General features: G+C 41.8%; 1 protein-coding gene across 1 annotated transcript in view; it reads right to left on the bottom strand.

The window, feature by feature from the left end:
* Nucleotides 1-14,901, bottom strand: part of LOC138666771 (zinc finger protein 585A-like) — a 128,926-nt gene that overhangs the window by 47,079 nt on the left and 66,946 nt on the right. The window contains exons 7-8 of the mRNA XM_069754944.1: nt 14,322-14,391; nt 10,442-11,720 (exon numbers count right to left, since the gene is read on the bottom strand). Coding sequence (XP_069611045.1) covers nt 10,442-11,720; nt 14,322-14,391 — 1,349 coding nt within the window. The remainder of the gene's footprint in view (nt 1-10,441; nt 11,721-14,321; nt 14,392-14,901) is intronic.

Here is a 14,901-nt window from a genome sequence, read left to right as displayed (position 1 = left end):
GATGATCAGTCTCGTCCCACGCTGTAAATCCATCTGAAGGGGTTAACTAATTTTACAAGCAGGAGCTCTGCTAATGCAGCTGTGCTCCAACCAGTGAAACCCCAGGGAATGAATGGAAAGTAGGTCAATGACCTGTAGTTACCTTCAGTTGCGGTGAGGCGCCCTCTGCTGGATGTCCTCATATGAACTCGAGCGTGGGAAAATATTCTGAAAAGTTCCGGCTTTTAAGCTATCTAGCGCTGTATGAAATACTATATATATATATATGTCTCACTGATAGATATATATATATATATATATATATACATATATATATATATATATACAGTATATTTGTTTTTACGATTTTTTGAGAACATGGATCCATTGTATGTCCGTATGTCGGTTTTGCAAGCCTACGAGAAAATCTCGCAGTACGGATGCCATACGGATTACATACGGAGGATGCCATGCGCAAAATACGCTGACACACCCTGCCTACGGATGAGATACGGATCACTATTTTGGGGACTTATCTGCGTATTACGGCCGTAAATTACGGATCGTATTTTTATACGCTGAGTGTGAGGCCGGCCTAAGAGACAAATATTGATTCTGCATCACTTGAGGTTTTTGTTAACTTTGTCTTTATTAAATTTATAAAGAAAAGGTACAATCACAAGGCATTAACTCCTTAAGGACCAGGGGTATTTCCATTTGTGCATTTCCATTTTTTGCTTCCCTTCTTCCCAGAGCCATAACTCTTTTTAGGGTACGTGCACACGTATTCTGGTGGACTGCAGATTTTTCCGCAGCGGATTTGAAAAAACCGCAGTGCAAAATCGCTGCGTTTTTCCCTGTGGATTTATTGCAGTTTCTACTGCGGATTCCGCTGCGGCTTTACACCGGCAGTTTTCTATTGGAGCAGGTGTAAAACCACAGCAGAATCCGGACAAAGATTTGACATGCTGCGGAATGTAAACCGCTGCGTTTCCGCGCGTTTTTTCCGCAGCATGTGCAGTGCAGACTTCGTTTCCCATAGGTTAACATGGTACTGTAAACTCATGGTAAACCGCTGCAGATCCGCAGCGTGTGCACATACCCTTATTTTTCCATCAATATGGCCATGTGAGGGCTTTTTTTTTTTTTTTTTGCGGGACGAGTTGTACTTTTGAATGGCATCATTGATTTTACCATATCATGTACTGGAAAATGAGAAAAAAAATCCAAATTTGGTGAAATTGAAAAAAAAAGTGCAATTTCACAATTGTTTTTTGGAATTTTTTTTACCATGTTCACTAAATGCTAAAACTCACCTGCCATTATGATTCTTTGCAGGTCATTACGAGTTCATAGACATTAAACATGTCTAGGTTTTTTTTTTATTTAAGTGGTGAAAAAAAATTGCAAAATTTAAAAAAAAAATTATTTTTTTTTTTGCAATTTTCCGATACTTGTAGCGTCTCCATTTTTCGGGATCTGGGGCTAGATGAGGGCTTATTTTTTGCGCACCAAGTTGATGTTTTTATTGATAAAATTATGGTGTGTATACGATCTTTTGATCTCCAGTTATTGCATTTTATTACAATGTTGCCAGGACCAAAAAACTAATTCTGGCATTTCCATTTTTTTTCTCAGTACGCAGTTTACTGAATGGATTCATTCTCTTTATATATTGATAGATCGGACGACTCTGATCTCAAAGCTTGAACTTTGATGTTTGGCGGATGTCGTGCAGCTGCCCTTCTGCTTGGGTCACAATTTTTGCTGCTAAGAATTTTTTTATGAATTTATTAAGAAAACTTACACCTCAGCACAAAAATTGAAGGGGCCTATGAATACTAAATGCTAGGACAGAAATTCAGATACACTTGAATTAGGCCAGAAAATTTGATCAGTATTTTATCTGTTTAATGTGAATTGAATGAGCATTATCACACTCTGCGGTCTTTCCAGAAATCAAAGTATTAAAAAATATAGGTAAGACAAAATAAAAAAAAAAAATATTTACCTGGCCCTACCTGTCCCACCACAAAGCCCTGGTCCAGTTGTCTTCGTCTGTCCAGTCACCGATGTAGCTTCTTCAAAGGCATCTTCACCGCCTCCTGTACTGACTAAGCATTGTGTCGTCATGATGTTGTATCTAGCCTATCATTAGGCATTGACACTGACTGATCGCTGGCTCTGTACTGCTGCAATGCAGAGCTAGCTATCAGTCAGTGGTTACAGCTGTCGCTCACTATATACTGAACAGTGACTAAAGTAGCGTTGGCCACACTTCTATGATGGAAAACGGGAGGTTGGTGGAAGGAATAAAGTTGCCATAATTCCCTCCTGGCAGCCAGCTAATTGTGTAGATTAGCCCCAAATTTAACATGACAGGTTCATTTTAAGGCCAGCCATTCACTACCCTAACATTCTCAGAGAAGAATCTTGCACCATGATTATAGGGCACCGTTAAGTTACTTCTGCAGTTTGGGCTGTCATGTTGTCTGTATGTTATTACCATATTAAAAAAATGTAAAATTGGTAGTGAAAATTTTTATGGTATTTTCTATGAATTTTTAACCATGTAGCATACGTATGGAGTTCTTAACTTTCCACTGTGGTCCTTGTTCCTCTTACCAAGTAAGCCAGCTCCTATATTCCAGCCCCATCTGTCTGTGTTCCTGCCTGCAGTGTGCAGACCTCCTTCTTCGGAAACAGACAGATGTTTAGCTCGGACGAATATCGTAATGCAATGCTTCGGACTGGCCGGAGGCTCTCCTGACCCGAGCGTGATAGCTGCACAGAAATACATGCTATCACACTTGGGTCAGAAGGGCTTCTGACCTGAGGACTCCTCTCCTGCCATTCAAAAATCCTGCATCTCAGAAGCCTCCATTTTGCTGCTCTAAGGCCAGGGTTTACACTTGCGTTTGGCTGGGCTGCGTATGGCTTCGTACTTCCTCCATTAAGCTCTGCCTACTTCCACATGCGTCCTGCATACCTACATGTTGCGTTTCCGTGGGGTCGGCGGGCACGTCAAAACGCCGCATGTGGGCACATCCGCAAACGCTTGTCCCTACGAACCCAATGCTAAAGATAGGTACGCAGGATGCATGTGGAAGTAGGCGGAGATTAAGGGAGGAAGTACGGAGCCACATGCAGACCAGCCAAATGCAAGTATGAACTTAGCCTAAATCAGTAGTTTTACAGCTCTTCATTGTACCGGTAAGCACACTCATGCCCCCCTTTTGCCTTTTTTTTCTCTAGACCTCTTTCAGGGAAGACTCCCTCCACCTCCCCTCTCCACAGGCAGCCTCTCTTGGCATTGGTCACCCACTTCGTTTGTGCTCTGATAAACACATACCAGTTGGTCAGCTGAGCTTCCTCTGCAGCCAATGCCTTAAGTAATAGAGAAATCTGAATAGGTCCAGTCTTTGATCTAGGCCACCCTCTCGGATTCTATGGTTTAATTTCTGGAGCACTTGCCAGCCCAGCTTGCCCTTCATGTTTGCTTATTCATACGAATCATAAGCCCTCCTTTCATGCAGAATTTGAAAAGCCTACCCTACCTTCCACCCACTACTCTCACAAATGATGTAGTGTTATGTCCCACAGCTGCTCTTTAGCCTCCCTGGATCACTCATTTGTATCCTCACAGCAGTAAGGCTACTTTCACACTGGCGTTTTTTGCCAGACGTCGCAATGCGTCGTTTATGGCAAAAAACGCATCCTGTTTGCAGGATGCGTTTTTGCCCCATAGATTAACATTAGCGACGCATTGCGACACTTTGCCACACGTCGCAACCGTCGTGCGATGGTTGCGCCGTGTTGTGGCGGACCGCCGGGAGCAAAAAACGTTACATGTAACGTTTTTTGCTCCTGACGGACCGCTTTTTCCGACCGCGCATGCGCGGCCGGAACTCCGCCCCCACCTCCCCGCACCTCACAATGGGGCAGCGGATGCGCCGGAGAAATGCATCCGCTGCACCCGTTGTGCAGTGCGTCAAATGCTAGCGTCGGAATCTCTGCCCGACGCATTGCGACGGGGAGATTTCGACGCTAGTGTGAAAGTAGCCTAAGCTGTGACGCTGAGTCACTTCTCACGTACAAGCTGTGAGTCAAGGAAGTCAAGGAGTCAGAGGTCAAGAGCCAGGAGGGAACGTCATAAACAGAGGGAAGAAACAAAGGTTTAGTCAGGTCACAGTCAAAATACCAAGGTCAGACTGTCAAGGCAAAAGGGGTAATACAAACTGGTAATCAATAGGCAAATCCAGGGTCCAGCAATAGAAGATCAGAATGTCTGCATGCATTCAGAGCACAAGCACAGAGAACACACCATACTGAGCTCAAAGCTATGACTGGCAGCTATCTGGGCCTGACAGCATGGTTAAGTAGCTGGGTAATCACTTGGAACAAGGAACACCTGCAGGAAGCTTAGCACCACCAAATCTCAGATTGGACAGCTGAGCTGTAAATCAAATTACCGAGAGCCCAGCACCCCCCTGAATTAGATTGGATGATTGAGAGGTGGGATCATTAAGTAGGTGAAATATACAAATAACAAAAAACTGGCACTTCCAAATCAGAAAACTGGTGTGTACAGGTGTTAACTAGGAGTAGCCATCTCTATATATAACAAAGTTGCACTCTGTAATGCTAAAGCATACGAGTATGAAATATTATCTAGAGCAGTAATGCTATTCATAAGAAAAAAATGGAGATATTTAGCACATAATTCAACCAATTCATGCAAGCCCAGCAACCACTGACAAGGAGATCTCCAGTTTGCCTTGAACTAATGTGTCTACTGTGAATACCTCGCTCAGCCTAAGGGCTCATACTCACCTTCGAGAAACTCGGATGAGTCTCGCATGTCAATGCCCGGCACTCAGGAGCGGAGCATGCGGCCGCATAGCAATACAAGCAGCCGCATGCTCCGCTCTCGAGAGCCGGGTGCAGTGCCAGGCATTGACGTGCGAGACTCATCCAAGTTTCTCGCAGGTGAGTATGAGCCCAAAATCCAGAATTTATGGGTAGGTAGGATCCTGCTGCAATTAAAACTGCCATAGGCTGGATAAAAAAATTAAAAATAGTAAATAAAACCCCCCTTCATCACCCCCGGTAAAAATAATGAAGAAATATATATATTTATTTCCATTAGGGTTAGAGTTGGGCTAAAGGAAGTTGGGCTAAAGCCAGGGTTGCGCTAGGGTTAGGGTTGTGGCTATGGTTGGGATTACAGTTAAGGGTGTGTAGGGTTAGGGTTTTGGATAGGGTTGGGATTAGGGTTAGGAGTGTTGGGGTTAGGGTTGAGATTAGGGGTGTGTTGGGATTAGGGTTGGAGTTAGAATTGGGGGGTTTCCCGTTTGGGTACCTCAAGGAGTCTCCAAACGCGACATGGCGCCACCATTGATTCCAGCCAATTTTACGTTCAAAAAGTCAAACCGTGCTCCCTCTCCTCTGAGCTCTGCCATGCGCCCAAACAGTGGCTTTGCCCCACATACGGGTATTGGTGTATTCTGGAGAAACTGCACAACATATTTTGTGGTCCACTTTCTCCTGATACCCTTGTGAAAAAAAAATGGTTCCAAAGTAAATTTTGTGTGTGTGGAAGGGGGAGGGGTGCAGTTTTTAGAATGGTGTCATTTTTGGGTATCTTCTGTTATATTGACCCCCCCAAACTCACTTCAAATGTGAGGTGGTCCCTAAAAAAAATGGTTTTGTAAATTTTATTGGAAAAATGAGAAATCACTGGTCAACTTTTAACCCTTGTAACGTCCTAACAAAAAAAATATGTTTCCAAAATTGTGCTGATGTAAAGTAGACATGTGAGAAATGTGAAAGAATAGTTACGTTAAAACCAAGCATATCATTGTTTTTCTTCTGAAATTCTCATTACATTTGATGTGTCACATGACCCTCTTCCCATTGGAAAAAATAAAGTTGGATACAAAATGGCCAACTTCAAAATGGCCGCCATGGTCACCACCCATCTCGAAAAGTTTCCCCTCTCCCATCTACTAATGTGCCGCAAACAGGAAGTGGATATCACCAACCATTCCCATTTTATTTAGGTGTATCCATATAAATGGCCCACCCTGTGCATTACGAGCCAACACCTATGTTGTCCATGTGTGGGGTATTTTAGCGACACACAGTCAGTAAAGAAAGATGGATGAAATATTCTCTTCAACCAAATAGACTCAAAGTGAATAAATAAACTATTTTCCTATAACTTCTTCAAATATTTTTCTACAACTACTTTATGAAGATAATCCAATAAACTGCTATTTTATTAAAAAAATTATTGTGAAGTCCTCCTTGTGTAACACAATATATACATATAACATACCGTATTTTTCGCTTTGTAAGACGATCCGGATTATAAGATGCACCCCAAATTTTGAGGAAAAAACCCTTTTTTTAATAAATTGGTGTTGTTTCTTATAATCCATGCGTCTTATTGCTTACCGGGGGGGGGGGGGGGGGGGGTTTGGGTGGTGGCTGCGGTGAAGGGGGGTCCCAGGGTCGCTGCTGGAGGAGGCAGGAGTGGAGCGTTGCTGCAGGCTGGGATGAGGGGGTGTGCAGGTGTCCTGTGCTGCGGGGGGATTCTGTGCTGCAGGGGGGCGTCTCCGGTGATGCTTGCATCTCTGGTGCTGCTGGAGGCTCTGTCAACATTTTGAGAAAGGCCACAGCCCCCCGGCAGTTCATCCATGCTTTCCTGTGAGATGGAATATGGAATTCGGGAAAATGGCCGCAGCGAGGCGCGACTCATGCGCAGATGGAGATCTCGGGACCAAGATCTCGAGAGATGAGATCTCAATCTCAGCGCTGAAATCTCATCTCCTGAGATCTTGGTGCCGAGAACTTTATCTGCGCATGTGCCGCCTCCCGGCGGCCATTTTCCCCGAAGTCCGTGGCACGGGAAAGCATGGACGAACTACCGGGGGCTCTGGCCTTTCTCAAAATGTCAGCAGAGCTCCCCGCAGCACCAGAGATGCAAGCATCACCCTGGGCAGAGGGTGACACCCTGGGCAGCGGACAACCCCTCATCCCAGCCTGCAACGGTACCGGTATATCTGCTTTGTAAGACGCACCCCCATTTTCCCCCCAAATTTGGGGGAAATAAAGTGCGTCTTACAAAACAAAAATACGGTATATTTAATAGATAAAGTGGCCTAGTGAACAAAGTATTCAAGTTTTGGGTCCCTGGCCAGGAAATTCCCTAGCTCTCGATTCTGTCGAGAACCTGTAGTCAATCCATAAGTGATGACGTACAGTGTAAATACATAAAGGGGATAAGTATGGGGCACTTTATATTGTGTTCATGTGTCAACTAAAATTTCTACTTGTCCTATCAGCTCTCAGAGTGAGGAATTTCCACATTTGCTGTGCTGTTGATGGGACGGAAAGAAAAGAGATTTACATTCAAAATTACCACTTTTCATCTGCACCGTGGTGCTATGTAATTCTCGAAGTTGTAAGAAGACTTGGACTCACCATCAGAGACATCACAGAACTCTTGCACAGAAGCAAAGAGCTACAACTGACAGACGATGTACGGATGATCTCTACTCCTTATCCCTTAAAGGCTGGATATATTGAATATTTAACAGATCCATCTTTAGGTGGGAACAACTTGCTACTTATGTGTACTACAGAGCAGTTTGCAACTTTCATTTTTATTTTTCTACCTTTGGTACCAGGCAATAGTCAGAGCACCTTGTTTTGCCACTAAAGGTACCTTCACACTGAACGATATCGCTAGCGATCCGTGACGTTGCAGCGTCCTGGCTAGCGATATCGTTGAGTTTGACAGGCAGCAGCGATCAGGATCCTGCTGTGCCATCGTTGGTCGGCGCAGAAAGTCCAGAACTTTATTTCGTCGCTGGACACCCACAGACATCGCTGAATCGGCGTGTGTGACGCCGATTCAGCGATGTCTTCACTGGTAACCAGGGTAAACATCGGGTTACTAAGCGCAGGGCCGCGCTTAGTAACCCGATGTTTACCCTGGTTACCAGCGTAAACGTAAAAAAAAACAAACACTGTCTGTCCCCCGGCGCTGTGCTTCTCTGCACTGTGTAAGCGCCAGCCGGAAAGCAGAGCACAGCGGTGACGTCACCGCTGTGCTTTCCGGCTGGCGCTCACAGTCAGTGCAGAGAAGCACAGCGCCGGGGGACATACACCGGAATGTAAGTATGTAGTGTTTGGTTTTTTTTACGTTTACGCTGGTAACCAGGGTAAACATTGGGTTACTAAGCGCGGCCCTGCGCTTAGTAACCCGATGTTTACCCTGGTTACTAAGGGACTTCGCATAGTTGGTCGCTGGAGAGCTGTCTGTGTGACAGCTCTCCAGCAACCACACAGCAACGTTGCAGCGATCGGGATCGTTGTCTAGATCGCTGCAGCGTCGCTAAATGTGACGGTACCTTAATTGCAGCAGCAGTGCAATACACATGGAGGGATATTACAATACATCTAATAAATAAACATCCAAACACAAGGCTCTAAGTTGTAAAAGTAGATATTTAATAATTGTTAACAAGTTTCAAAGGGGTTGTCCGAAGCCTCTCTTTCACTAAATCTGAAATCAGACTTGGAGAGCCGCTACTGTATGTGATCTGAACTATTGACAAGACACCTATTTAATTCTTAATTAGTCTTATGCTGTAGCGAACGCCAATGGGTCCTGTGAGCCGGGGGAGCATAGATGCGTTCCAACTTCAATAATTACTGTATAATCAGGAGTAAGATAACTTAGTGATGAGCGAGTATACTCTTGCTCGGGTTTTCCAGAGCATGTTAGGGTGGTCTCTGAGTATTTGTAAGTGCTCGGAGATTTAGTTTTTGTTGAAGCAGCTGTATGATTTACAGCTGCTAGCCAGCCTGAGTATATGTGGGGGTTGCCTGGTTGTTAGGGAATCCCCACATGTAATCAAGCTGTCTAGTAGCTGCAAATCATGCAGCTGCGGCAAGGAAAACTAAATCTCCGAGCAGTCACAAATACTCGAAGACCACCCGAGCGTGCTCGGGAAAACCCGAGCAACGAGTATACTCACTCATCACTAAACTTAATATAATGGTGGGGCAGGGAACTGTCAGCTCCTTGCTCCACTATTCAGCATTGAGTCAGTTTCATACCAACAGGTTCAAGGCTATCATATTATGCCTGGTGTCCACACAGTACAGACAAGAGTATCGTATTTTGGAAATGCATTTAGATGAGTATTTTTTTCATTATGTCAATTTTTCTTATTTTTGTGTGTAAATGGGAATTCATACTGTACTACGGAGCCTGAGGGCATCACATTAGCCTTCTCATACTTCATGCTGTAATACGGGCACTGGGGGGACTTCTTACCGTATTGGAGACCATGGATGGTGGCATCATACTGTATTGGGGCATTGTGGTGGAATCGCATTGTGTGAGGGAATGCACCTTGGTAAGCATCTTAATATGCATGTGGGGTCTACTAAAGGAGAAAAATGTGTGGGGAATTTATCATGCGGACATCATACTGTGTAAGAGGCAACTTTGAAGCGTGTATGACCATCATGGTCACATCATACTGTATGAAAGAAGTACTGCAGTGGATGGGGACACTAAAGGGCATCACTAGAAGAACTATTTTTGTGTGCATGCCAGTATATATTTCTCTTTTCCCAGTCTTAAAATTGGGAGGTATGCTTTTCCGTGACTGACTGCACCTACATGTTGTGACCCCACTGAGTTATTGAGGTTTAATTAAACTTTGACTATGGGGCACCTGGTTTAATAGGCCATTTTATTAATTGCACAAAGTACACAAACTGGGAATGGATGGTTACCAACTCTCCTGGTAAATTATAGCAGCTTCACTCCATAGCTGATGTCAAATAGGAAGGAACACAGCAGCTGCAGACAACCCACTTAAGCTGCAGTTATACAATGTATACAACATATATATGTTGAATATTTTATACACACGGTTCATATATTGGTGAAATATTTGGATACTAATTTTAATGGTAATTGATTATTGTATATATTTTCTGATAATCATTTAGTGCTCTAAACCGTTTTCCCTTCCTCTTGTAAACATGTGAGTTTACTAGACTACAACATGTTAATTTTCTTCTACACATGGTCAATAAAATTCTTGAAATTGAAGACAATGGCTACTTCCCTGTGTGAATTTGCTATGGTTGACAAGACATGATTTCAGATTTAAAATCTTTCCCACTCTCTGAACATGAAAATGGTTTCATCTTTGTGTGAGTTCTCTGATATCTAACAAAATCTGATTTCTGGCTTAAACATTTCCCACATTCTGAACATGAATATAGGTTCTCTTGTGTAAATTATTTGGTGTATGACTAAAACAGATGTATTTAAAAACAGTTCCCAACTAAGCACACTAATATAGCTTCTATCCTGTGAAAATTCTCTGGTATGAAACAAATATCATTTCTACTGTATGTAAAATGTTACCCACATTCTGAATATGAAAATGGCTTCTCCTCTGTATGAATTTTCTGATGTTTCTTAAGATGTGTTTTCCGACTAAAACATTCCCCACATTCTGAACATGGAAATGGTTTCTCCCCTGTGTGATTTCTCAAATGTGCAACTAAACTGGGTTTCTGTTTAAAACTTTTCCCACATTCGGAACATGAAAATGGCTTTTCCCCTGTGTGGATTCTGTGGTGTGCAACTAAATCTGATTTATTCTTGTAACATTTTCCACACTCTGAACATGAAAATGGTTTCTCCCCTGTGTGAATTCTCTGATGTTTAACAAGATCTGATTTATGATTAAAACTTTTCCCACATTCTGAACATGAAAATGGCTTCTCCCCTGTGTGAGTTCTCTGATGTGTAACAAGATATGATTTCTCTAAAAAACATTTACCACATTCAGAACATGAAAATGGCTTCTCCCCTATGTGAATTCTCTGGTGTGCAACAAGATTTGCTTTCCAGTTAAAACATTTACCACATTCCGGACATGGAAATGGCTTTTTCCCTGTGTGAACTCGCTGATGATTAACAAGATTTGATTTTGAAATAAAAAATTCCCCACATTCGGAACATGAAAAGGTCTTCTCCCCTGTGTGAATTATCTGATGTAAAGCAAGATTTGTTTTCCGAATAAAACTTTTCCCACATTCTGAACATGAAAATGGTTTATCCCCTGTATGAATTTTCTGATGTAAAACAAGATTTGCTTTCCAATTAAAAGATTTCCCACATTCTGAACATGAAAATGGCTTTTCCCCTGTGTGACTTCTTTGATGTTCAACAAGTTTGGATTTCTCGCTATAACTTTTCCCACATTCTGAACATGGAAATGGCTTTACCCCTGTGTGAATTATCTGATGTAAAACAAGATTTCCTTTCCGATGAAAACATTTCCCACATTCTGAACATGTATACGGCTTCGCTCCTGTATGAATGCCCTGATGATTAACAAGATATTTTTTACGTTTAAAACATTTCCCACATTCTAAACATGAAAATAATTTTTCGCCTAAACAATCTGTTTGATATTCATCAACCATTCTGGGACTTTCATTTTTTATATCAGTCTTTGATAAAGCAGAAGAAAGGACCCCTTTAAAAGGATCCGATGATAGTTGTTTTCTGAGGAGGGCTGGATGTATATCTTGGATACTGGCATGGTCTTCATCTATTTCTGATTTGATATCACAATCATCTGCTGTAAAACCTGAAAACATCAGATATCCCTCTGAGCTTATGGTATAGTCATCTGTCAAGAATAAAACAAGATTTATATAAGTATATTTATATATGTTTATAACATTTCAATACAAATTGTAATGTAATCCAATTATGAAATCAATTAGACAATAGATCAAAAAGCCAGCCAGGCACGCAGCAGCAGTATGAATAATTACTAGTGATGAGAGAGTATGCTCGTTGCTTGGGTTTTCCCCAAGCACGCTCGACCTCCGAGTATTTATGACTGTTCGGAGATTTCGTTTTCATCACAGCAGCTGAATGATTTACAGCTACTAGCCAGCCTGAGTACATGTGGGGGTTGCCTGGTTGCTAGGGAATCCCCACATGTAATTAAGCAGGCTAGTAGCTGTAAATCATTCAGCTGCCACGATGAAAACTAAATCTCCGAGCAGTCATAAATACTCGGAGGTCACCCGAGCGTGCTTGGGAAAACCCGAGCAACGAGTACACTTGCTCATCACTATCAATTACATACAGTGTAAACCATGGCTTTCGAGCAAGTGTAGGGTTTTTTTGTTTTGTTTTTAATGGAATTACGCAGTTGATAATAGAAAGGAGAACAAGTTCTTTATATCTGTATATTTTTCTTTACGTTGTGGCAGCAAATAGAAATATTGGTTTCCATCACGCGTATGGGAGCAATAAGGGATCTGAAAACGAATTTGTAGGAGTGACCTCTGAAAGCCATAGTTGTCAGTCCCTGACTTTCGTACATCCCCTAGTTTAAAGGCCATGGACACTTTTCTGCACAAAAGTATAAGTGATCACATTAGTTTCTGTATCTGTTTTTTTCGAACTATACATTCCTTCTCATCAGAAACTGTCATAGCTGTTTTTTCCCCTCTAACATGTTTAAACTTTTTAATATGGGAGCATTTTCCCAGCACTGATTACATGGTACATTTTGGCTCGTCAGTACTAGTGCAGCACAAGCTCAGCTTCTCTCACCCTTTGTACTCTTGCTAAAATGGTTTACCATGACCACTCCCTCACATGGCCAGACGAGTACAAGATCTGTCCGTCATCCTCCTCTTTCCCTTTCCACCTCCATTCAGCTGTTCACATATTCACACTTGGGGGTTGTACGGCTGAAAAAGGTGTCTGATAGTCCAAAAAGGAAAACATTGCAGCATCCAGTTAATGGACCAGAATACTGCATGCAATAGAAGGTAGTTCCTGCACCCGTCTGCAATGCAAACATAGAACTGCACATATATGGCCAAAGAATTATGCAATTTGCAAATGATTTCTGACATTCCAGGCTGAACTGAGCCTTGCAGAACTCAATTCTTTGGGCAGGACGACATTTGAATGCAGTTTATGAAAATTAAGATAGTGGCCTTGGGGAGAAAGCAATGCACTTAAGAACACAGTGGGACCAGACCCTGAGCTTTAGTGTCAGTGTACGCTTGCCTCATTGGATTAGGTTTGCCACACTGCAGAAATGAACACATCAGGGGCTTGTTAGTATGCCATCTTTCATGAAAAAAATGTAACCTCCAGATAGAGTGCTCAAGAGTGTAAACATAGCATTCGACCTCAGTCAGATATAGGGTTTCTATTTTTTTTTTTTTTTTTTTTTGGGGGGGGGGGGGGGGGGGGGGGCTCATATGTGAAAATTTCCCTTTATTGATCCATTTGTACAAGAATTTCTTCAAAGCTGCTCATATCAGCTGTTCTGTGAAGAACAGACAGCACTCAGGTGACACAGATGTCATTTTTTTTGCAGCCAGCATCAGGCTGTGTTGGCATACACGTTTAGATTTTTTTGTTTGTTCCATTTTAGGAAAACAGAATTCATATCCAACACTGATCTGCTGCAAAAATTATGGAAACAGAAGTATAGCGGCCCCACTGATTATTATGGCGTCAATTCAGGTTTTGTGTCCTTTTCTTACATATGGAAAACAAAACTCAGAATGAAAAATGATTAGTGTTTAATACTCTACTAACTGACATGGATAAATATCTGTATATATGTTAGTATATTATGCTTGTAAAGAAAAATACTATTGAGGATTTTAGGCTGAGAAAATGCTCTTGTACATAATAGTGAAGCGCATTACTGATGTCTCCATATTATATCAGGGGTCCAGAGTTTGAATCTCCAACACTAACAAGCTTCTAAAGTCTATTTGCAGACATCAATTGAGCATATTGTCCTGGGTTTATGACAGGTCTGTGAACTAAGAAATATCTATTCTCTGTCAAACCTGGCTAAGATGATCACAATATAATGTGTAATGCACAAAAATGAGTAAAGTAACCAAAATAAGTTTCAAAAAATAACAAAGTCCCTTATGAGGGGCAAAAATATACTATATTAATGGTGAGAGTAGATGATAGCAGGTTAACAAAAATAAGATACTATCAGAGTCAGAAGAGAGCACTAAATCTCCATATAATGTGCGTCAAGCCTGATAATGTAAACTTACCAGATATGCAAAAAAGGTGAAAAAGAACATGTCACAAGTATAATAATCATATACTACGTGTACTATCATGGGGCATAAACAAGAAATACCAATAATAGAGGTGTGTTTCTTACAAGATGGTGGCAACAACGACGCTCGTTTCTGGCACTGATTGTTTTTTAGGTTATATTCACCTGTGTAGCTATCTGTATCTATCTCCTTTTTACACGTCACATCACCCATCACATGGTTGAGATCTGTACCCTGAAACAAACATTGCAAAATTCACACACAGTTGGGAAAGTTGCATCAAAAGGATTTAAACAAACCAAAAAGATTGTAAATGAACATGTTGACCTAAAGTTACACGATAGCTGCATGTCTCCTGTATAAATCCAACTTGTTAGCTCTTAAAGGGCATTTTCAGTAGCATCAACACTACTAGACAGTCTATATGTAAGGTGCTGTGTAATTTCTTTTGTTGTCGCTAAAAATAAAATTATTATTATTATGCTGTGGGCATGTGCAGGAGGTTATAGAAAGTTGAATAAAATGATACCTTGATATCAGTGATCCAATGTCTTATTGTAGAGAAATCCAAATTTTTGTTATATGTAAATGAGCTGTTAAGAGCTAAGGGCTGGGCATAGATCTCCCTGAGAAACTGCCCCCAAAGCTTATTTTAAATGAAAGGGTGAGTTACCAGTGTGAGACATGTAATAACTGATGGTGCACTCTCCTTATCTAAAATGTTCAATCTAATGTGCATTAACA

Source organism: Ranitomeya imitator, chromosome 2 (genome assembly GCF_032444005.1).
Source record: "Ranitomeya imitator isolate aRanImi1 chromosome 2, aRanImi1.pri, whole genome shotgun sequence".
Taxonomy (NCBI): Eukaryota; Metazoa; Chordata; class Amphibia; order Anura; family Dendrobatidae; genus Ranitomeya; species Ranitomeya imitator.
This window is presented reverse-complemented; position numbering and strand designations above follow the sequence as displayed.